Below are 24,561 nucleotides of genomic sequence, written 5' to 3'. Positions count from 1 at the left end.
AAATGTATCCTAGGATTCTTTGGGAGGCAAGGGATGAAATTGCAGAGCCTTTGGCTTTGATCTTTGGGTCCTCTCTGTCCACGGGGATGGTGCCAGAGGACTGGAGAATGGCGAATGTTGTTCCTCTGTTTAAGAAAGGGAATAGAAATGACCCTGGTAATTATAGACCGGTTAGTCTTACTTCGGTGGTTGGTAAATTGATGGAAAAGGTCCTAAGAGATGGGATTTACGACCATTTAGAAAGATGCGGATTAATCCGGGATAGTCAGCACGGATTCGTCAAGGGCAAGTCGTGCCTCACAAATTTGATATAATTTTTTGAGGAGGTAACTAAGTGTGTAGATGAAGGTAGGGCAGTTGATGTCATATACATGGATTTCAGTAAGGCGTTTGATAAGGTCCCCCATGGTCGGCTTATGATGAAAGTGAGGAGGTGTGGGATAGAGGGAAAGTTGGCCGATTGGATAGGTAACTGGCTGTCTGATCGAAGACAGAGGGTGGTGGTGGATGGAAAATTTTCGGATTGGAGGCAGGTTGCTAGCGGAGTGCCGCAGGGATCAGTGCTTGGTCCTCTGCTCTTTGTGATTTTTATTAATGACTTAGAGGAGGGGGCTGAAGGGTGGATCAGTAAATTTGCTGATGACACCAAGATTGGTGGAGTAGTGGATGAGGTGGAGGGCTGTTGTAGGCTGCAAAGAGACATAGATAGGATGCAAAGCTGGGCTGAAAAATGGCAAATGGAGTTTAACCCTGATAAATGTGAGGTGATTCATTTTGGTAGGACTAATTTAAATGTGGATTACAGGGCCAAAGGTAGGGTTCTGAAGACTGTGGAGGAACAGAGAGATCTTGGGGTTCATATCCACAGATCTCTAAAGGTTGCCACTCAAGTGGATAGAGCTGTGAAGAAGGCCTATAGTGTGTTAGCTTTTATTAACAGGGGGTTGGAGTTTAAGAGCCGTGGGGTTATGCTGCAACTGTACAGGACCTTGGTGAGACCACATTTGGAATATTGTGTGCAGTTCTGGTCACCTCACATAAGAAGGATGTGGAAGCGCTGGAAAGGGTGCAGAGGAGATTTACCAGGATGCTGCCTGGTTTGGAGGGTAGGTCTTATGAGGAAAGGTTGAGGGAGCTAGGGCTGTTCTCTCTGGAGCAGAGGAGGCTGAGGGGAGACTTAATAGAAGTTTATAAAATGATGAAGGGGATAGATCGAGTGAACGTTCAAAGACTATTTCCTCGGGTGGATGGAGCTATTACAAGGGGGCATAACTATAGGGTTCGTAGTGGGAGACACAGGAAGGATACCAGAGGTAGGTTCTTTACGCAGAGAGTGGTTGGTGTGTGGAATGGACTGCCTGCAGTGATAGTGGAGTCAGACACTTTAGGAACATTTAAGCGGTTATTGGTTAGGCACATGGAGCACACCAGGATGATAGGGAGTGGGATAGCTTGATCTTGGTTTCAGATAAAGCTCGGCACAACATTGTGGGCCGAAGGGCCTGTTCTGTGCTGTACTGTTCTATGTTCTATGTTCTAAGTTCTAAATAAGCTGGTTGCTGGTTCGGTTCCTAATGTCTCTCTGAATGACTGCAACTGACAAAATTCACTCTGCTTTGTCCCTCAACAACTCGGAACAAAGTTACTGATTAAAATATTGATTGAAAATATCAGGATCATAAAATATTCCCCAAACATGTCTAAATGTTGCAGTAATCCCATTAATATTAAATAGAACTTGACTGACAAGGTCTCCATTAACCATTCCTGTTCCCATTTCTTGGAGATCAAATTGTGAATAACAATCTTTAGCTGATGTCTCTTGCTTTAGGATGAATCGTAAGGATAGAGAGTTGAAGAGTTGATGTGAAATGATAGCATCTTAAGAGGTCTCACTTACAAAATGAAAGAATGTCTTCCATTTATTTTCACAGTCATCTGACTTCTCGAAGCGCTTTACAACCAATGAAATGCTTTTTGAAGCACTGTCACTGTTGTGAGGCAGGAAACACAGCAGCCAATTTACACACAGCAAACTCAAAATAATGAACTGATAACCTGTTTTTGATTGAGGGATAAATATCGCCGGGTGATTTCGGATAACGCTTCTGTTTTTCTTCAGGAGATCAAGTGCCATCGATCTTATACATCCATAGTTTCATAGAATCCATAGAATCTTACAGTGCAGAAGGAGACCATTTGACGCATCGAGTCTCTGCCAACGTCAATCCCACCCAGGCCTTATCCCCATAATCCCATGCATTTACCCCAGCTAGTTCCCCCTGACACTAAGGGGCAATTTAGCTTGGCGAATCCACCTACCCGCACATCTTTGGACTGAGGGAGGAAACCAGAGTGCCCGGAGGAAACCCACGCAGACACGGGGAGAATGTGCAAATTCCACACAGACAGTCACGCAAGGCCAGATTTGAACCCGGGTCTCTGGCGCTGTGAGGCAACAGTGCCAACCACTGTGCCACCATGCCGCCCATAGAGCAGGCAGATTGGGGACTCAGTTCAACATCCCATCCGAAAGGCAGCACCTCCAACAGTGCAGCACTTCCTCAGTACTGCACAGGAGTTTCAGCTTTGATTTTTGATTCCTAGAGTAGGGCGAGAACACAGATCCTTGTGGCTGCAGATACAAGAGTGCTCCCAACAGCTAACACCGGCAAAGAATCATTAGAATAGAAGGAAATAGTCTGCTAAATCTATTCAAAATTATTTGAAGCTTTGATAAGATAAATTGAGACTAATTATTTCCAGTAGTAAGTGAGTGAATACTCGAGAGAATCCAGTTAAGATCATCACAACAAGGACAGCGGGAGAAATTGGGAGAATTTTATTGATGCAAATGATTGTTAAGATATGGATTGCGTTAGAAACAGAATCAATAACAGCTTTCACAAGGGAAGCAAAAAAGGAGCAGACATTTAGGAGGATTTGGGGAAAAGACACAACAATGGGAGTGTCGTTGTAGACTCGATGGGCCAAATGGCCTCCTTGTGCGCTGCATGGATTCTCTGATTCTAAATGGCAAATTCTTTCATAGCGATGGAGGGCAATGGACCAAATTTCCTTCTTTGCCGAAAAATTCTATCATCACAAAATGCTGCTCAAAATCTCAGAATTCCATGTTCTAAACACTGAATTACTCAGTGTTAACATAAACACTAACGATAGTCCTGAATTAATGAGGACTATAACCAGTTTGAATGTTTAATATTCAAATATGTCAGTGTCAGAAGGGGCTCAGTTGGTAGCAGCCTGATTTCTGAAACCAATGGATTGTGAGTTCAAATTCTCCTTCCGAGAAAGGGGTTGATATCACTGTACAGCACGGAGATTGCGCTCTGCTGTTGACGGTGCTATTGTCTGGTTGAACTGCTGATCCATGCATCCTTTGAGCTAAATGTAAATGATTTCATGGCCCTCTTCCAGGAGGAATAGGCAAGTTTTCCTGGTGTCTTACAGACCCTCATAACATTTAAGAATTATTTAGATGTGCACTCGTGATGCCAAGGCACACAGAGCTATGGGCCAAGTGCTGGAAACTGGGTTTGGAATAGTCAGGTGGTTTGTTTTTGACTGGCGCAGATGCGATGGGTGCTCCCTCCCTCACTGCACAGTGGATGTACCTACACCACATGGACTGCATCGGTTCAAGAGGCATCTCATGACCACCTTCTCAAGGGCAATTAGGGATGGGCAATAATTGCTGGCCTAAACAGCGACACCCACATCCCAAGAAGAGGCGCTCCCTCAACGTGGTTCTCCCTCAGGTTGAGGTGCCACTTGACAATGTGACTCTCTCAGTTAACGACAATGAAAATGAGGCTGATCTGAATGTTGTTTCCTTCTTTCAGTCGGACCTGAAAATTCTTGTGAAATTTTAACAGTATCGCCAACACATTCCTCAATTCCAAACTCCAAATTTGCTGAAAGGTACGCTGTTTTTATTGTTAGTGTTTAAATGACATGGCTTCTGTGTGAGTGATTAAATCCTCTTTAACAACTTTGGCGTGAGAATGGATGTCATTTATTGTCCTGGGCCAGTCACAGAGCAGCAATCATTGTTGGATTGCCACTCCGCTTGAAGCTTTCCACCCTCGACTCAGCTCCACATTTCTTGCCTGATCTTCCGACTCCAGATTCTCCAGAACTGTGGAGCGCAGTGTCCCTCGGAGAACTCCATCGGAACTCTGTAGGAGCACAGGTGGGTCGGGTGAAAGATGGATAGGGAGACAGGTGTATAGATGTGTTGCTAGTCGGAGGCAAGGATGGTAGGTGGGTGAGAAAACAGATGAGTGAGGTCACAAGCGTGTGAGGTGGGTAGAGTGGCAGTTGGGTGAGGTAGTCTGTTGATGAAGTGACAGGAGGGTAGGGTTGCAGGTGGGTGAGGTTGTAGGTTGATGAGGTGGTAGATGAATAGTGTGGCAATTGGGTCAGGTTGGCAGGGGTAGCCTGGTTTGGGGGCTAATCAGATTTGGACATTGGGTAATCAAGTGGTGGGTGCAAAGGGTAGTCAGAGGGAATAATCGGATTGGCTCAGGTTGTGGCATAGTCACAAGATCAGGTGGAATTGGCGGAGTGTGGGGTGATAGTTGGTGTGTCAGGGGGTTAATCAGAGGATTGGGGGGACTCCAGGGGGTCAGTGTGATTATTCGGGGGTCAGTTCTGTGATTACCCAGGAATTAAACTTGATTCTTTCAGTCTAACATTTCCTGGGTAACTATCCAGTTAAGCCCCATGGAATTGTTTGAAGTGTCTGACTCTTACCCAGAGCTGAAGATTTTCACAGAGGGACCCAGGGTACAGCAGAACTGTCCGTTGGAAGTTCCAATGTCCCAGGCAATTCCCATGGAGATCATCATGTTGGGTCATCTGCAGGGTCCTGACACACATCTTGGGTCATATGTCCAGTCTCTGACGATCGGGGAGACTGGGCATCATTTTTCAATAACTCTCAGATCAGAAACCTTGGCGGGATGTTGTTGTGTTCGCTTCATCATGAAGGTGTGAGTTTTAAAATGGGTTGATTTGATGTGATGTCATTAGGGTGCGTGCTCAGGCTGCTGTGTGACTGTCAGTTTTGTACTTGATGCAGTGCAGAGAGCAGCTCATCAATAAAACCTGGTTTGTGCTTGCTTGAATCTACGTGTGCAAACCAAGTATTTTCTTTTTCTGTTAAAACCCACTACCCCTAACATAGTTGGGACACACAGAAAGAGCAGAAATTGTTGTCCAATGTAAACACGGAGGTTACAATGGTGATGAGGAAAAAATACCAACTAAACATCAAAATGATGAAAAAGCTGCTGGAAATACGCAGCAGGTCACTTCTTATCTACAGAAAAAGCAGACAAGGAGATCTCTGAAGAAATGGCCAATATTGATCTGGTCAAAGTTCACTGCTGTTTCTGAGATTTTGCTGTGTGCAAATTGGTTGCCACATCTCCCATATCACAACAGTGGCGGTTGTTTAAAAATACTTCCCAGATTATAAAATTCTTTAGGCCATCCAAAGGCCATGAAAAGTGCTGTATAATTTCAAAACCCACTTCCGTAAACAAATGGCCAAGAATTAATTGTGGCAGGAAACAAAGGATGATTGTTGATGGCTGTTTTTGTGACTGGAAGGCTGTTTCCAATGCTCAGTGCTCGGTCCCCTGTTTTTTCTGGCATATATTAATGATTTAGATGGAATGTAATGAAAATTACTAATGCAGTAGATAGCGAGGAGGATTGCTATCGGTTGCAGGAAGATATCAATGGACTGGTCAGGTGGGCAGAAAAGTGGCAAATGGAATTCAACCCAGAGAAGTGTGAGGTGATGCATTTGAGCAGGTCAAACAAAGCAAATGGTGAGATAATAAATGGGAGGATACTGGGGTATGTGGAGGATTTGAAAATCCTTGGAGTGAATGTCCACAGGTCCCAGAAATGGTTCCAGTGTCAGTGATCATCAGATCAGGGGAGAACTGCAGTTGTGTGACACAGGTCAGATTGGTGTGGCATGGACGAAAAGTGAGTGGTAAGAAATTCCTGGATTTTGATCTAACAATAGGATGACAACAGGTGACACAGAGGCACTGTGGTTAGCAGTGCTGCCTCGCAGCACGAGGGATCCAAGTTCAATTCTGGCCTTGGGTGACTGTCTGCCTGGAGTCTGCACATTCTCTGAACCTACGTGAGTTTCCTCCGTGTGCTCCGGTTTCCTCTCTCAGTCAAAGATCTGCACAGAAATCTAACCTGTTTCTCTGGAGAGACACCTGTCGGTTTTCTCACCGGAAACAACAGTCATTTTTTGCTTAGCTTCCCCCCTCCATGGCTAAAATGAGCCATTATCCTGCTCTCCCAGCATCTGAACTGAATGTTTTACTGATACACCGACTGCCTCCAGAATAAAGCTGAATCTGTAAACAGCCCCCGTAAACATAAAACACAATATTAGGGAAATCTTACTGAAAACTGTTGGTTCTGGCTCGAAGCAGGTTGTCTTTCTCTCCAGAACTTACCACACTCTGTCACAAAAAAAACAGCTGGGCGTGCTTCACATCGTCATGTAGGGGGCGGGGCCTCGATACACCAGCAAATCCTGGCTGCAGTAAGCTGACAGTGCACAAACATGGCGGCCCAATCAAAACTAAATGTAACCTCCCCCCCACCCACCACAGAGCTCTCAGGGGCTCCCCCCAAATCCCACCACACCCCGGTCAGAGTCGGGGCATCCTCCTATTATGAGCCAGCAATTCTCCCCCCACATCACCCCTCAGCAGTCAGTGCTGACACCAAACCCCTCCCCCGAATATCAGACCTTTCCCCCCCTCCAGCAGTCAGTGCTGGCACCACCCCCCTTCCCCCCGAACATTGGAGCCCTTCCCTCCAACCCTCCACCCACACAGCCATTGCCGACAAACCCAGCCCCTTCCCACAAACGGCTGCTCCAGCTCCCCTGTCCGCTCCGGCCCACCCTCACTTGTAAATGAATAACCCCTCCCCCATCAGACTCCCACTGAGGTCCACCCCGGAACTGCCACTGGTACAGGTTGGCACTACCAGGTTGGCAATGTTGGGGTGGCATGGTGCCAACTTGGCAGTGCCAACCTGCGCCAAGGGAGAGTGCCAGAGGGCATTGCCAGGCCACTGCCTGACCATATCCCTCTTGCCCAGGAAGGGGGTTCCCCATCATGTCCAGGTGAACCTGATGTAAAATGCACCAATGTGATGTCACGTTGCCCCGGTTTGAAAACACAGCGAGGGCTCAATATCTGGGGAGTGGGGGGGTCTTTAATGATATGGAAATATATTAAAATGTATGTAAATCAGGTTCTTGCCCACTATGGCCGTGAATCTGATGAAGTCGCCTGCGCCTTCCAGGTTTTGCCAGATATTGAATCCCCATCAGCATTCCTGTGGTCCCCCAACCCGGGCTCACCATCCCACCCGGTAGCTGTGTTTACATAATGGTATTGTGTTAGCTTCCTAACAAAGTTGCTGTTTCTGTCAGTGGAAATTCAGACTAAGAAGTGAGCTTTCTCTGTTTGCCACACCTTAGATGGTGCAGTTTTCATTATTCATGTTAATCACTTCACCGTGAACCCAATCTCATGGAGTTGTGCTTGTCACACTCCAGCGATGCCAGATTCCCTTAACCCGGTGTGTTCTGGAGTATCGCTGACAGGAACATTGCATTCACTGTCATCTTCCCCTTCTCAGTTGCCCAGTTTAATACATTGTTCCCAAACTGAGGCCGTCTGCTTCCGGCTGGTTCCGAATTTCCTGTCAGGAGGTGCACCAGGGAATTGTGGGATGATGAAAACAGAAAGTGCTGGGAAAACTCAGCAGGTCCGGTAGCATCTGTGAAGAGAGGAGCAGAGTTGATATTGAGTGGAATATGATTCTACTTTGGAACAGTGTGGGATGATGTTATTGGAAGTTTCTTACTCACTGAACAGATATCTCACCAATGTTATGTTGCACCAGACAATGTTTCTGTCCCAATGACCAGTCAATTCATAACATTCTTACTTCTAAGCTTTTACTCAGCATTACAGATATACTGAGGAAAGTTAATGAAACCAGCTCCATTTGATCTGTATCTAATGATCATGAAGTTGATCAGTGAAACTTTAGTTGATTGCTCCAGCTAACGTGCCTTGTCTGTGCGATGCTGCTACAATAGGTCACAGTGTAAAGAGGAGATTCATGTTTCAAACACGAAGCTGCCTCATTCCCTTCAAATCATTCTGTATTTCTTCCAGTTTGCTCAGTTTCTTCATCTGGAATGTGATTCGCTGGGGGCTCTTTACCCTCCTGGTGATTTGTGTGATTTCGGTCACATGGTTCACGAGAAAATCTCAGGTGAGGATTATGGACTTTACAACAATCATTCTGAGCACTTTGTAATTATCACAGATATTGTGCAGAGAAACTTGCATTGATGTCAATGTCCACAGGTTTAAACACGGGGGGGAATTTTACCTTTCATTTCCAAGTGTGGCAGGGGCAGGAAAAGAGGCGGTGAAGAAATATGGTGAAGAATATGTGTATAAATGTTGAAGGGACAGGATACTGCCCATCCCACCAGAAATTTCAGTTTCTTCAAGATCAAAATGATATTTTTGAAAGTCAACTTGATGCACAAAAGTGAAAATGGAACCCCCCTCCCCTTGCACAACCTCATGCACCGCCCCCCCCCCCTCCACACCCCCGCCCTGCCCCCCGACACTGCCTCTGGCACTGACCCCTGACACTGCATGGACGCTGCCCCAGTTGTGACCCCTGGCACTGCATGGACACTGACACTGGCACTGACCCCTGGCACTGAATGGACACTGACCCTGGCACTGACCCCTGGCACTGCATGGACGCTGTCACTGGCACTGACCCCTGGCACTGCATGGACACTGACCCTGGCACTGACCCCTGGCACTGCATGGACACTGACCCTGGCACTGACCCCTGGCACTGCATGGACGCTGTCACTGGCACTGACCCCTGGCACTGCATGGACACTGACGCTGGCACTGACCCCTGGCACTGCATGGACACTGACCCTGGCACTGACCCCGGCACTGCATGGACGCTGTCACTGGCACTGACCCCTGGCACTGCATGGACACTGACCCTGGCACTGACCCCTGGCACTGCATGGACGCTGTCACTGGCACTGACCCCTGGCACTGAATGGACACTGCTCCTTGATAGTAACTTGAGCGATGCACTCACCTGAGCATCTGCAGTGGGTCTGCCCTCCTGGTACATACTGTGGAGATGAGGGCGTTGGACTGGGGTAAACACAGTAAGGAATCTCACAACACTAGCTTAAAGTCTGACAGGTTTATTTGGTAGCACAAGACACTGGTCTTCGGAGCGCTGCCCCTTCATCAGGGAGGTGGGAGTTCTGTTCACAAACAGGACATATAAAGAGACAAACTCAATTTACAAAATAATGGTTGGAATGTGAGATTTTACAGGTAATCAAGTGTTAAAGGTACAGACAATGTGAGTGGAGAGAGGGTTAAGCACAGGTTAAAGAGATATGTATTGTCTCCAGCCAGGACAGTTAGTGAGATTTTGCAAGCCCAGGCAAGTCATGGGGGTTACAGATAGTGTGACATGAACCCAAGATCCCGGTTGAGGCCGTTCTCCTGTATGCGGAACTTGGCTACCAGTCTGTGCTCAGCGACTCTGCGCTGTCGTGTGTAATGTAGGCCGTCTTGGAGAGCGCTTACCCGAAGATCAGAGGCCGAATGCCTGTGACTGCTGAAGTGCTCCCCAACAGGAAGAGAACACTCTTACCTGGCGATTGTTGAGCATTGTTCATTCATCCGTTGTCATCGTGTCTGCATGGTCTCCCCAATGTACCATGCCTCGGAACATCCTTTCCTGCAGCGTATCAGGTAGACAACGTTGGCCGAGTTGCAAGAGTATGTACCGTGTAACTGGTGGTCCTGGCTGGAGACAATACACATCACTTTAACCTGTGCTTAACCCTCTCTCCACTCACCTTGTCTGTACCTTTAAGACTTGATTATCTGTAAAGACTCCCATTCCAACAATTATTTTGTAAATTGAGTTTGTCTCTTTATATGCCCTGTTTGTGAACAGAACTCCCACTCTCCTGATGAAGGGGCAGCGCTCCAAAAGTTAGTGGCTTGTGCTACCAAATAAACCTGTTGGACTTTAACCTGGTGTTGTGAGACTTCCTCCTGGTACATGCCATGGCCATCAATCATAATGCACACCAGTGTGCCCTCACACTGATGTGAGTGGATCATCGAACAGTGGAAGTGAGGGTTGGGGGGTGTGGGGGGAGCGGGGGTTGATCAGGTGCCAGGTCTTGATAATGACATGCAAATTGATTATGTTGTTCAACGTTGGGAATCCTGTGATGTCAGTGATGGGAGCTGGGGACAATCACAAAGAGACTTCCCATCAAAGTAATAACATGATTGGGGGCTCTCGCGAGATCTTCTGCTCTTGTCCAGCCCCCTCCGCCCTCCTCCCTCCCTCACCCCACCAGAGGAACTTGGGTGGAAAGTCCACCCAAAGTATCTTACATTTTATATGGTTTGGTTTTGAAGTGTTGCTGATGTTATGTAGGAAAGATCAAGGGGACTGTTTGTTTTCGATTGTGTCAATGTTCCTGATCCTTGTTGCAGCTGCATCCATCCTGAAGTGATCAGCTGACTTTGTCCAGGATAACTTCCACTCATAAATGGAAGTTTCACTTTATCACTGGAGGATTTTATAATGCAATGTTGAATTGTTTGTTCTGGATGGTGTCCGAATCACAGGAACAAAATATTGGCCTCGGAAGGGATGCAGTGTCTTTTTGTTCTATTTCACGGGATGTGGACGTCACTGGCAAGGGCAGAATTGTTGCCCATCCCTAATTGCCAGATCCGAGTGGCTTGCTCGGCCATTTCAGAAGACAGTTAGGAATCAAACACATCACGGTGGGTCTGGGGTCACATGGAGGTCAGACTGCATCAGGAAAACAGATATCCTTCCCTGACGGATATCAGTGAGGATTTATGACAATTTATGACCGTTTATCACCATCCCCAACCAACCAGATGGGTTTTTACAGCAATTGATGACAAGCTTCCTGGTCACCATTGGTCAGATTTTCAATTCCAGATTCATTCATCAATTGAAATTGAATTCATTGCATTTATATTCCACCAGCTACTATGTTGAAATCATGTTCCCAGCACTTTACTATCAACCTCTGGATTACTAGCCCAGTGACATTGACACTAAACCATCATCTCTGCAATATCAATACATCAGAATGATACAGGGAAGAATGGAGTAAATTATGTGCAGAGATTGCACAAATTTGCTGCATTTCCTCACACTTGGAGGTTGCTGGGATAGGTGATTGAAGTTTTTATGGGATTCAGTATGGTGGGTACAGAGAAACTCTTTGCCCAGTGGGGAGATGGAGTACACGGGGCCATAACCCAAAAGTGAGGGCTTAGATACTTAGGAGTAAAATTAGGAAGCATTATTTTCACACAGCTAGTCATGGAAATCTGGAACTAATCCATCCTAAAATCTGTGGATGCTGGGCCAATTAGAATTCTCACAGCTGGGATTAGATAAGACAGGGACCCAGGTTCGATTTTGGTCTTGGGTGAGTGTCTGTGTGGAGTTGCAGGTTGGTGTGACAGGCTCGAGGGGCTGAATGAGCTGCTCTTGTTACTGTGTTCCTGTGTAACCCATCCATGGAAGAACCCTTCCATCTTACCATCCAATCTTATTAAACTGTCAGCAAAAGAATAAGGAAGGAAATTGGAAAGGCTATAAAAAGGCAACAGGGCTGACTGTTTCTGGACAGGAACTGGAAGAGATTTCAAATGATTCAGACAGCAGTAAGAGGCTGAGACACAGACCCAATGATGTTGTTGCTGGAAGCACCAACTGGACTGTATAAAATATTTTTAGAAACATGGACAGAGCAATCAATTTCTCCAGTCAATTGTCCATAATCACAGCAGCAGGGGAACATTGGTTTTCTGTGGGTAAATAAGGTTACGTGTCTTCATGAAGGATCCAAACGAGTGTTTCCCAGCGCACATGCAAAGGGCGATCAATGTGATCTCGAAACTGCCCCAAATTGTTGCCATTTCCAGAATTCTGTTCAAGACTGAAATGTCAATTGATGCATTGTTCTCCCAATCTCAATGAATCTGATGATTTTCTTTTCCAGTCACTCAATGAATCCAATTCTCACAGTTGGACCAAAGTGGGAAAATGAAGATTCTGGGATTCCATCTACATCGAAGCAATTTTGCATCCTGGTCAAATATTCAATCCTCATCCAGCTTTGAACATTTCTTTTAACAAATCTACATAATAGTATGTTTTTTCATTATTAAATGAAGTCTGAAAGTTGTGTTGGTTCGGGTGCATTGGCCATGCTGAATTCTCGCTCAGTGACCCGAACTGGCGCCGGAGTGTGGCGACTGGGGGATTTTCTCAGTAATTTCATTGCAGTGTTAATGTAAGCCGACTTGTGACACTAATAAAAAAACAAAAACCAACCAACATGATTTGGATCAAAAATTTAGTGGAGGAATCAAAATCCAAACAGTGGCTGTGACCTTCAGGTTGTATATCGACATCTGGAGAATAATTGATCTGTTTGCTGATTAAATGTCTACATTTCTTGTTTCATATTCTTATCTTAATCTTTGTCAATTTAAAGATGAACAAATTCTGGAAGGAATTGGCAACATGATTTTTCCATGCACTGGATACCAGTCGCTCCAATGATATATTCCACTTTCCCAGGATGGAACAATGTGCCTGTATAACCTCAGAATGGGAAATTCCCTGGATTAGTTTAAATTTAGTTGTTGGATAAATGTCAGAATCAATTATTAAGGAAAGAATATCAGGGCCTTTGGAAAGTTATAATGTGATCAGGCAGAGTCAGATTGGGTTCATGAAGGGAAAGTCATGAATGGCAAATTTACTAGAGTTATTTGAAGAGGTATCAATCAGAGTAGATAGAGGAGAACCAGTCGATGTTGTATATTTGGATTTTCAAAAGGCATTTGATAAGGTACCATACAAAAGGTTAATACGCAAGATGGTTTTGTAGGGAATATTCATGCATGGATAGAGGATTGGCTCATGTGAAAATATTGTGAATTAAGGAATGTATTGTTACGTTTCTTATGCAGGTCTGTTTTCGCAGATTCTTTTTGTTATCCATGCCGCTTTGTCCAGCAGCAGTGTGTTGTTACTGCAGCAGCATAATTGCTCCTAATTGCAAGGATGTTTGTTTTAATCTGGACTAATGTTTTTCTGTTTGATTTTCAGTGGGCCCCTGGGGTTTTGCAGAGTAGGGCTTGATTAGGTTAAGTGATAGGTACAGTCGTATCACTAGGTGGAGCTAGGTTTACACAGAAAGATCAAGTCAAATTCTGCTTTGAGTTGTTAGAGAGTCGTGCCTTTCAGTTTCCCTCTCTGAAGTTGGAGACTGGAATTTGCCAGGAAGCAAGTCTCTTTCACTGAGAAGGTGATGTTTTGGAAGCTGCAGAGTGAGGAATCCATTTCCAATTCTGAAGTCTGAAGACTGGGAGTTGCCACAGATTAGGTTTACTTCTCTGAAGTTCTGTTGTTTGGAATATATCCTTCTCTAGAAAGTGCTGTCCTGATGTTTGTCGAGAGGTATTAAAAGGCTGGAAACCAAGTGTTCATGAAGCATATTTGCTTTCTTTGCGAACTGTTTCTCAAGATGGGATTTATGTCTGACTGGGGGATGTGCTAAATTGGAACAATAGCGATAGCTAGCTTGTAAAAATTATACTTTGTCATGTTTAAGTATTTTACTTGGTAAAAGTTATGCTAATTCTTTTTTGCTCTATTCTAACTGTTTCTTAAATAAAGTTAGTTTTGACTAAAGTTTCCTCGTGGGTCACTTGAATCATACCTGGAGTAAAACACCTTATGCTCACCCTAATTCCAAAATCAAATCTAAAAGTTTGGGTCTCGGCTAACTTTATGAAACACCTTGGAGTGTCTGGTCTGGTCCCTTAATGGAGGACACGACAGGGTGGATGCTGAGAGACGCTACAACTCACCAACACCATTTAAATATAAGGTTTCTCCCATTGAAGACAGAGATGAGAAGATTTATTTTCTCTCAGAGGGTTGTGAATTATTGGAACTCTCTTTCCCAGAGAGTGGTGGAGGCAGAGTCAATAAATATTTTTCAGATGAGGCTTGGAAGATTCTAGACTAACAAGGAAGTCAATGATTATCAGGGTCAGTGGGATATAAAGCTGAGGTCACAATCAGATCAGCCATGATATCATTGAATGACAGATTAGGCATGAGGGGCTGAATGGCCTCCTCCTGTTCCTAATTTGTGTGTTTGTATGTCGTGACTTTGCTCGGCAAAAGCCCCTTTAATGAGTTTCAGCGCATATCTGTCCAGGTGATAAATTTAAAGAGTGTTATTCCATATCTCACATGACATATTGTTGTGACACCTGTCGGGTGCCCTTCACTCATGTGTATGTGCTCATTGAGTGGTTCCCAAAATCAAATAAACTCAATATTAAATTCTCATTCTCCTATTCAAATTTCTCCATGTTCTCGTCAGTCCCTATCTTTACAAATGTTTCTGCGAATCTTATGTTCCCCCAGCCGTGGCTTCTCGTGTATTTCCAATTCTTCACCACACCGCTAACAGTAATGTTTCCAATTGTCTAGATGCAAAACTCCAGCAACCTCTCCCTAAAACTGACCAGTCTCTTTGATCTAATCTTTGCCTCAGCAACAGCACTTGTCTGATGTCATAAAATGCCTGAGGAGGTTTTACCGGGCAGTACGGTGGCACAGTGGTTAGCACTGCTGCCTCACAGTGCCAGGTGCCCAGGTTCAATTCCGAACTTGGGTGACTGGCAGTGTGGAGTTTGCACAATGTCCTCCCCGTGGTCTGTGTGAATTTCCTCCAGGCGCTCCGGTTTCATCCCACAATGCAAAGATGTGAAGGTTAGATTCATTGCCCATGTTAAATTGCCCCATTGTGTCAGGGGATTAGCAGGGTAAATATGTGGAGTTATAGGGATAGGATCTGGGTGGCATTGTGTCGGCTTGATGGACCGAATGGCCTCCATCTGCACTGCAAAATTCTATGAGTGAAAGGCCCTTTTAAAAGAACAAGTTATTGCTGTTGTTGTTGATTCTACAAATGAGTTAATAATAAAAAATAAACATGTTTCTCCATCCAAGGCTGTGGTCAGTGAGAGTTCTAACTTTAGATTTACTCAGAGTGAAGTTCTTACCCACGTGTAACAGAGTACCCACGTGTACTCAGAGTTCTGAATTTTCCAAATGGTTCCAATGTTTGATCATTTTTTATTGAGTATAGAATTCTGTGAGTGACGGATTCATCCGAAATAAGCACCAATTTATAGCAATATTCCATTAACTCCTCAAATTCTTTAACGGTTGATGAGAAAGGCAAAGAGAGAGATTGACATTGGAAATAAACGTGGGTTCATGTTTGCTGCAACTTGCAATGTTCATGGTTTGAAACTGCAAGAAAAATGTGTTGCTGTCCTCAGGGTGGTGTGAGATAGAAACCCTGTGAATGTACAATAGGTGTCAGATACCAAATGCAGAGCTGTGTTTGCAGCAGCGAGAAGATCAGCATTGATACAGAATTTGTCACAGACAAACAGCACGGGTGTTGCTGCATTTCCTGCTGTACAAGACAGTGGCATACCCCCACCTTGTCAAGGGAAATTAGTGATGGGGAATGAATGCTGTCTTCGCCAGCAATACTCATTTCCCATGAAAACTAAATAACAATAAAACAAATTTTTAAGTTCCTGAACAAATTTTAAAATCTCCAATAATGAACAGGTCACATGGTGGGACAACTGGGATTTCCCTGTCTGTATGCCAGTGTTGGAGGACTGGATTGTTGGCATCCTCTGCCCATGGAGCACTGTACAAGTGAAAGGGACCATCCCTGCCTCATGACCCTTCTCCCCCTGTCAATTGTATCCACCATCCTCTCTGGTGCTCGCACTGACTGACTGGCGAGTCCGCCCCATTCAGCTCCTGCTTGAACCTTGGAGGATATAAAATTCAGGCCCATGTCTTTACATCAGTTTCCATGCTGCCTCTATCAGTGAGGTATCAGCATAGAACAGCCTCTGGGGAAACTGGGGAATTAGAGCCACAACTTGTACATTTCAGAATGGCAAGATCCCACATGGGAGACTTGTAAAGTAGTAAATGCACATTGGGTACAGGGTAATTTAATAAAGTGAATTCAAAATGTTGGAGACAGAGGGTGATGACAGAAGGCTGCTTTAGTGACTGGAAGCCAGTGTCCAGTGGCGTACCGCAGGGATCTGTGTTGGGCCCCTATTATTTGTGACTTATATAAATGACATAGATGACTCTGTGGGGGGTAGGATTAGTACGTTTGCAGCTGACACAAAGATTGGACGGGTGGTTAGCAGCGAGGCAGAGTGTCTTGGGCTACAAGAAGATACAGATAGAATGGTCAAATGGCCAGATAAGTGGCAGATAGAATTTAACCCTTAAAGTGTGAGTTGATACACTTTAGAAGGATTAATTTGACAGAAGGTACTCAATGAATTTTAGGACACAAGGAAGTTCTGTAGAACAAAGGGACCTTGGCGTGTTTGTCCACAGATCTCTGAAGATTGAAGGGCATGTTAGTAGGGTGGTGAAAAAGATAAATGGGATACTTGCCTTTGTCAGTCGAGGCATAGATTACAAAAGCAGGGAAGTCAAGTTGGAGTTGTATAGAACTTTAGTGAGGCCACAGCAGGACTACATTGTGCAGTTCTGGTCACCTCATTATCAGAAGGATGTAATTCCACTGGAGTGGGTGCAGAGGAAATTTACCAGGATGCTGCCTGGGACAGAAAATTTAAGTTATGAAGAGAGGTTGGATAGGATTGGGTTGTTTTCGTTGGAGCAGAGAAGATTGAGAGGCGACCTGATCGAGGTGTACAAGACTACAGGGGACATGCACAGAGTGGAAATGGAGCAGCTGTTCCCTTTCGTTGAAGGGTCAGTCACAAGGGGACACAGGTTCAAGGTGAGGGGCAGAAGGTTTATGGGGGATGTGAGGAAAAGCGTTTTTAACCAGAGGGTGGTGATGGTCTGGAATGCGTTGCCTGGGGGGGTGGTAGAGGCAGGTTGCCTCACATCCATTAAAAATTACCTGGATGAGCACTTGACACATCATAAAATTCATGGCGAGGGGCCAAGTGCTGGCAGATGGCATTAGGTGGTGGTTAAGATATTTCTAATGTGTCGATGTGGACTCGATTGGCTGAAGGACCTTTTCTGTGCTGCATGATTCTATGATTTTATGATTCTATGATTCTAATTGCACATGCGTACCCTCTTTACCGCCTCATTTACTCCATAATAACAGTGAATGGTTGTTAACCTTCGCCGTTCCTCTCATTGGAAAATCCAGGTCAATAATTCAATACAGGAGAGAGTGAAACTCCAGAGTGTATAATTGTTCACATTCTGGGCCAGGGAGGCTGATGTGACGAGACTGAACATTCTGTGGCCCGTTTAATGGCTAATTAATTGTTAAATGTTACAATTACATTAAGTCAGGGGGGTTTAAGAAAGATCCCCCATTTTCTCAAAGCTAATGGAGGAGATGTAAAAAGCAGCCAGTAACTCCCAATAATAGCATGCGAAAGCATGGTAAGTGATGCAAATTAGTGGTAGGCCGGTTTTCAGCGCGGTCCCAACGGTGCCATTTTTTTTCCGGTTGGGAGATGCGCGTGGGTCGTAAACGCTCGCGGGGATCCCGCGAAATGGCCGACACGCACATCTCCCAACCCGACGCGCCCAAAACTTCACGGGTCGGAATGGGAGAATCGCCCCCCCCTCCCCCCCTCTAATCTTTGCCTCAGCAGCAACACTTGTCTGATGACATTCCTGTAAAATGTCGGAGGAGGTTTTGCTGAGTGAAAGGTACTTTATAAAGAGAAAGTTATTGCTGTTGTTGCTGATTCCACGAATGAGTTAATAATAAAAAATAAACATGTTTCTCCACCCAAGGCTGTGGTCAGTGAGAGTCCTAACTTTAGATTTACTCAGAGTGAAGTTCTTACCCACGTGTAACAGATTGTAATCAGAGTTCTGAATTTTCCAAATGATTCCAATGTTTGATCATTTTTTATTGAGTATGGAATTCTGTGAGTGACGACTCCATCCTAAATAAGCACCAATTTACAGCAATATTCCATTAACTCCTCAAATTCTTTAACGGTTGATGAGAAAGGCAAAGAGAGAGATTGACATTGGAAATAAATGTGGCTTCATGTTTGCTGCAACTTGCAATGTTCATGGTTTGAATCTGCAAGAAAAATGTGTTGCTATCCTCAGGGTGGTGTGAGACAGAAACCCTGTGAATGTACAATAGGTGTCAGATACCAAATGCAGAGCTATGTTTGCAGCAGTGAGAAGATCAGCATTGATACAGAATTTGTCACAGGCAAACAGCACGGGGGTTGCTACATTTCTTGAACATCAGATGATTCAGGGTGAAGAAGGAATGACCAGGGATCATATCAGCTCCACCATGGTGCGGACAAGTTACCCCAGAGAGAAGCATCAGGGAGTGAATATTAGAAACCTATGGGGCGATTCTCCCAAAAGTGCTGAATTTGTGGGAAAACTGTTCTGGATCACGACTGTTTTTTCAGTGCAGTTTCTCACTCGAATCTCCGCACTCTGTGCAATGCCGAGGTCACAATCGGGAATCTTATTGAACACCCAGGGGGCGGGGCCTATTCACGCCGGAGTCTGACAGCTCCGGAACTCTGAGCATGTGCAGTGGCCCCGATCTGTCAGTCTCCCCGTTTGCTGGCCAGCCCGGGACCCCCACAGTGCTGTCCCTCAGGCCCCCCACACACCTTGATCGCGGCCCTCAAGACAATTCCTGGGCCAGCTCTGACCCATCCCCCGCCCCAGAGCGTCCCGATGACCAGCACACCCACCCATTGGTGGCGATCCCACCACCACCCTCACCCTCACCCCAGCAGAACCCCCCCACCCCACGCCACAGCCTGCCCTGATCGCTGGCTTCCACCCAGCCCAGACCGATCACCATGCAGAGTGGCAGCGGGACACTCCCCCCACTGATTACCCCTCGGCTCCACCCACAATGGGCCTTGCCCCCTTGTCATTGCCCGATGCCCAGTGGCAGCGCCAAGGCACTCTCTGGGCATGGACAATTGGCACCTTGTGCAGTGCCGGGGGCACAGGCTGGCACTGCCAGGGTGTCCATGCCCAGGGCGGCACCTGACCCCCGCACCTGACCCGCTGCGGGGCTCCGATGTTGCGCCCTTCATTCCGGCGGGGTCTCCCGCTAGTTCCCCGAATGTGGGGATCTTCTCTAAACCCCGCCGGAATGAAGTGCTCCTGGTGGGGTGGGAGATTCAATCGGGCCCGGCAAGTTCCCGATAATTGCAAATCACTTACCCGTCTTCCCGCCGATTTCCAGCGTGGTCTGGACTCCGACTATTCTCCGTCTCTGGGAGAAGCGCATGTATTCCCGGCGCATGCGCAAATCCCAGAAAAAGGCCGAGGACGCGTAGCACCCAGCCTGACCGGCCGGAAAAGTTGCAGATCACGAGAATCACCCCCCGCCCTCTAGAAACTACAGAACAGAAGGAATTGATTCAGCTCATTGTGCCGGAGTTGGCTCACTGAACAATAGTCAAACTCAGTCCCAAATCCTCAATTTTCACAAGTGGGAGGGACCATTCCTGATTCATGACCCTCCTCCCCCTATCAATTGCACCCACCATCCTCTCTGAACTGGGGCAAAGTGGGGGGGGGGGACTGGGGGAAAAGGGGGGGGACTGGGGGCAAAGGGGGGGGGACTGGGGGCAAAGGGGGAGGACTGGGGGCAAGGGGTGGGGACTGGGGGCAAAGGGGGTGGGACTTGGGGGCAAAGGGGGGGGGGGACTGGGGGCAAGGGGGGGGGGAGGGGAGTTGCTAAATTGTCCCTTAGTGTCCAAAGATGTGTAGGTTAGGTGGATTGGCTGTGCTAAGACAGAGATAGATCGGTTCTGGATTAATAAGGGGGTCAGGGGTTATGGGGAAAAGGCAGGAGAATGGGGATGAGAAAAATATCAGCCATGATATTTACCACCTCATTTACTCCATAATAACAGTGAATGTTTGTTAACCTTCGCCGTTCCTCTCATTGGAAAATCCAGGTCATTAATTCAATCCAGGAGAAAGGGAAACTCCAGAGTTTATAATTGTTCGCATTCTGGGCCAGGGAGGATGATGTTACGAGACTGAACATTCTGTGGCCTGTTTATTTCGTTTGACATCTCTTCATTGTCTCAGTTCATTGGCCAGTTTACACACTGTGGTATTTTCAGCAAATTCTGGGCCTTTCTGTTTTCAGCAATAGTGCAGGAAGTGTCAGGGTGAATCATATTTCCCATGATGTCATCAACCACACTGAGCGACACTGTCAAAGCCGGACAGTAACTGTCCACAGGTCACCAAAGGTGCAGATATAGAGCTGTGCCTGCTGGAACAAGGAGATCAGCAGCTAAAGGGGATCTTTAGAGCTGGCACAACCAGTGATAGCAGTGGCCAGCTGGGACCTCCGTTCTGGAGCTTTCTGAAGGGTGGAATTTCCTGAGGCCTGGCTTGCTGCTTTCTTCAATCTTATTTCGTTTCCGTATCAGAGTTTATTGGATCCGCCTTTCAACATCTCAACAAAGAGCTGGGTGACAGACGATAAATACTGATCGAAACATTGCCAAGATAACAATGTGGATTCTGATTCTTGTCATCTTTTCTCTGCCTGGTGAGTAAGGGACAAAGCTGGATCCCGAGATGATGAGTGTTAGATTAAGTCTCGTGCATGGTTTATCCCGCAGAGATATTGAAATACTTGGAGACATGTAAAGCTACAAAAACTCAGCAAAAATAAATTAATGAATTTGTGTGATATTTGTAGCTATTTTGTTGATAGTATTGTACCACAGAAATATTTACCCAGCAAATAATAAACGGCATTATTGATTGTGAATATAAATTAACCTATTTATTTTTGTTAAAAAGCTACATGATTAATATAATTAAAATGCAGAAGCCACACATTTCAGTCCAATAAAAGTTAACTTGTTAATGTAGTTTCATGCTCAATATATCCTGGAGACTGGAGGGTTTGATTGGCTCAGTTGTTTGGAGTGCAATGCGGAATGATTCCAATGGCAGGGGTTCAATCCTCAGAGCGGCTGTGGTAGTTTATGGAAATCTGCCTCCTCACCTTTCCCCATTCCTGCCCCCCACACTAAATGTAACCAATTGTCCCTCCCTCACGTTGAGAGATGCCTGTGATCCATTGCAGATTATTGCTCATTGAATTGACTCTGAAGACTGCAGAGGCAACAAAGGCTCCAGGAAAATATTCCTCAAGTTTGCAATTAGAAACATAGAAAAATAGAAACTAGAAGCAGGAGTAGGCCATTCGGCCCTTCGAGCCTGCTCCGCCATTCATTTTGATCATGGCTGATCATCCAATTCAATACCCTGATCCCCTTCTTCCCATATTCCTTGATCCCTTTATCCCCAAGAGCTCTATCTAATTTTTTCTTGAAATCAGACAACGTTTTGGCCTCAACTACATTCTGTGGGAGTGAATTCCACACATTCACCACCCTCTGGGTGAAAAAGTTTCTCCTCATCTCAGTTCTTTATGGTTTGCCCCTTATCCTCAAACTATGACCCCCTAGTTCTGGACTCCCTCACCATTGAGGGCATTCTTTCTGAATCTACCCTCTGTAACCCTGTTCAAATTTTATAAATTTCTATGAGATCCCGCCTCACTCTTCTAAACACCAGTGAATATAATCCTAACTGACTTAGTCCCTCTTCATAAAGCAGACCTGTCATCCCAGGAATCAGCCTGGTCAACTTTCACTGTACTTACTCTATAGCAAGGACATCCTTCCTCAGATAAGGACACCAAAACTGCACACAATACTCCAGGTGAGGCCATACCAATGCCCTGTACAATTGCAGCAAAACATCCCTATCCCTGTACTCAAATCCTCCCGCTATGAAGGCCAACAGACCATTTTCCTTCTTTTGTTTGTATTATTTAAATTATTACGAATGAAATATTGTTTTATGAAGCTCTGTTGGTAAATCTGCTTCAAAGAATCTCAACAGTACAAAAGGAGGCCATTCGGCCCATCACATCTGCAACAACTCTCCGGCTAAGCATGTTACCCAGGCCCTATCCCCGTAACACCACATATTTCCCTCACTAACTTCCTAACCTATACATCTTTGGACATTAAGGGACAATTTAGCATGGCCAATCAACTTAACCTGCACATATTTGGACTGTAGGTAGAAACTGGAGCACCCTGCGATATCCCACGCAGACATGGGAGAATATGCAAGCTCCACACAGTCACCTGAGGCCAGAATTGAACCCAAGTCACTGGCCCTGTGAGGCAGCCGGGCTCACCATGGTACCATCCAATCACTTGTACATGGTTGGTCTACTTTGACCTTCAAAGATGTAATCATTTTCTTTTTAAAGTAAATCTAAATTTTCACACCAGCCCCATATTAAACTGATGCTATTATGCTGGCTGCAATGGAATTTTTGATTCATACTGCCACCTCTCCCCCTCAAGATGAACATTAGAAATAAGAGCAGGAGATGGCCATTTGTCCCTTTGAGCCTGCTCCATCATTCAACAACATCCTGACTGATCTCCAACCTCAAATCTTATTTCCCGCACTATTCCCATATCCCTCGATTATGTTAGTACCACAAAAATGTATAAATCTCTGTGTTTAATATCCTTCAAGACTGTACATCTAAAGCTTTCTGCGGTGGAGAATTCCAAAGATTCCCAACACCTTGAGTGAAAACAATCTCCTCATCTCATCCCTGGGTCGTGTTCATTGAGTCAGGAAAGGCATTAAAAAATGAATCGAGACGGGTGACCCAGGAACAAATCCACAGGCTGCTCAGCCCGGAGGTGAGCTGGACACAAGGCCTGTTTCTGTGCCCCAGCGCCATGGTTAATAAATAGAATAATTGAAACAACCAGATAATCACTCTGGCCCTGACCACTCACCAGAGTTTGTCCCAAAGAATAAATTTCTCCCCACAAAGAGGAACTTTCCCCCCTCAAAGAGTAACTTTCCCCTCCCAAAGAGTAACTTTCCTCTTCCAAAGAGTAACTTTCCTGTCCAGAAGGCATACCCTGGCTGTCCATAAGAATCCACCAAGTTCAAACCTTCTCTTAACTATTCTAATCTGCACACACCGGATTCCACACTCCTGTTCATCCAAAATCTCACTTAAATCAAGGCAGGTGTTGAATTTAATGACAATTCGCCTCCACGAATCGTGTATGCAGCCTGATTCCAGTCCCGCTCCCACTCTTAGGACTTTGAAATTCCAGCCATTCCCGGGATTTTCTCCATGACAGGGAACCTCCAGACCTGGGTGTCAGATGAACCTTTCACCTGAATGGCATCACCGAGCTCTTTGAACATGACTGAGGGAGGAAAATCTGAGCCATCTTGTCCCTCAGTATTACACTGGAATGTTAATGTAGATTTTATACTCCAGTCTCTGGAGTGGGACCTGACCCTGCAATCCACCCATTCAGAGGCGCCAGTGCAAAGCTTGAGTGACAAGGTGACACAATAACAATGGCCACTGTACATAACAAGAAATCATTGTCAGTGAAGTACTTTGGCACTGACAGCACGGCTCTATATTCATGTTTTCATTGATCACAAACTAGAAAGAGAATGATGAATACAGGTATTGGAGAGTTTCCTCTGTACACAGTGGTAAATCTTATTAAAATGTTTCTCTCTGTATGAAGCAGTTATTTACTTGGTCAATTGCTGAAATGTTGTCTCCTCAGTTTCAGGTGCATTGTGGGCAGAAAAGAAAGTCACAGGAATTGTGGGAAGATCGATCACAATAAATTGCAATTATAAAGGGAAATACAAACAAAACGTGAAATATTGGTGTCACGGTTGGACTGAACAGTGCTCATATTTAGTGAGAACGGATGATCCAGATGGACGGCGAGGGAGAATGTCGATCACAGATAACAAGGCACAAGGAATATTTGCTGTTACGATGGAGGATCTTCGCTCAGGAGATGCAGGATGGTATCGCTGTGGAATTGATATACCTGACTTAGATCCAAAGGTAACCGTGGAGCTGCAAATATCTTACGGTACATTATTCTGAATGATTTTCTTTATTACTGAAATGTCTGATCCATGTTTTATCCACAAGGAAACATTGACAGCTCCGATATCCCGAGGCTCTGCAGCAATGCAGAGTCTGGCAGCTAGAGGGCAGAGATCTGGAAATCCGACTCTTGTGACACAAACTCAATTCGTGGCCTGTCCAACATTCTGATCAAGAACTTCAAACATAATCAGACAAACAATTCCTTTAACTGCAGGATATTGTGAAAGACATTACCCGCGATG

At 45.5% G+C, this 24,561-nt stretch overlaps 2 protein-coding genes across 2 annotated transcripts in view; one reads left to right on the top strand and one right to left on the bottom strand.

Annotated features, from left to right (window-relative positions):
• Nucleotides 1-24,561, bottom strand: part of LOC144511708 (titin-like) — a 301,563-nt gene that overhangs the window by 174,810 nt on the left and 102,192 nt on the right. The window lies entirely within an intron of this gene.
• The window catches only part of LOC144511684 (uncharacterized), a 124,767-nt gene that overhangs the window by 53,034 nt on the left and 47,172 nt on the right, over nucleotides 1-24,561 (top strand). The window contains exon 10 of the mRNA XM_078241919.1: nucleotides 23,979-24,299. Coding sequence (XP_078098045.1) covers nucleotides 23,979-24,299 — 321 coding nt within the window. The remainder of the gene's footprint in view (nucleotides 1-23,978; nucleotides 24,300-24,561) is intronic.

Source organism: Mustelus asterias, chromosome 25, assembly GCF_964213995.1.
Source record: "Mustelus asterias chromosome 25, sMusAst1.hap1.1, whole genome shotgun sequence".
Classification (NCBI taxonomy): domain Eukaryota; kingdom Metazoa; phylum Chordata; class Chondrichthyes; order Carcharhiniformes; family Triakidae; genus Mustelus; species Mustelus asterias.
The sequence above is the reverse complement of the archived record's forward strand: the minus strand, read 5'-3'. Positions and strand labels throughout refer to the sequence as shown.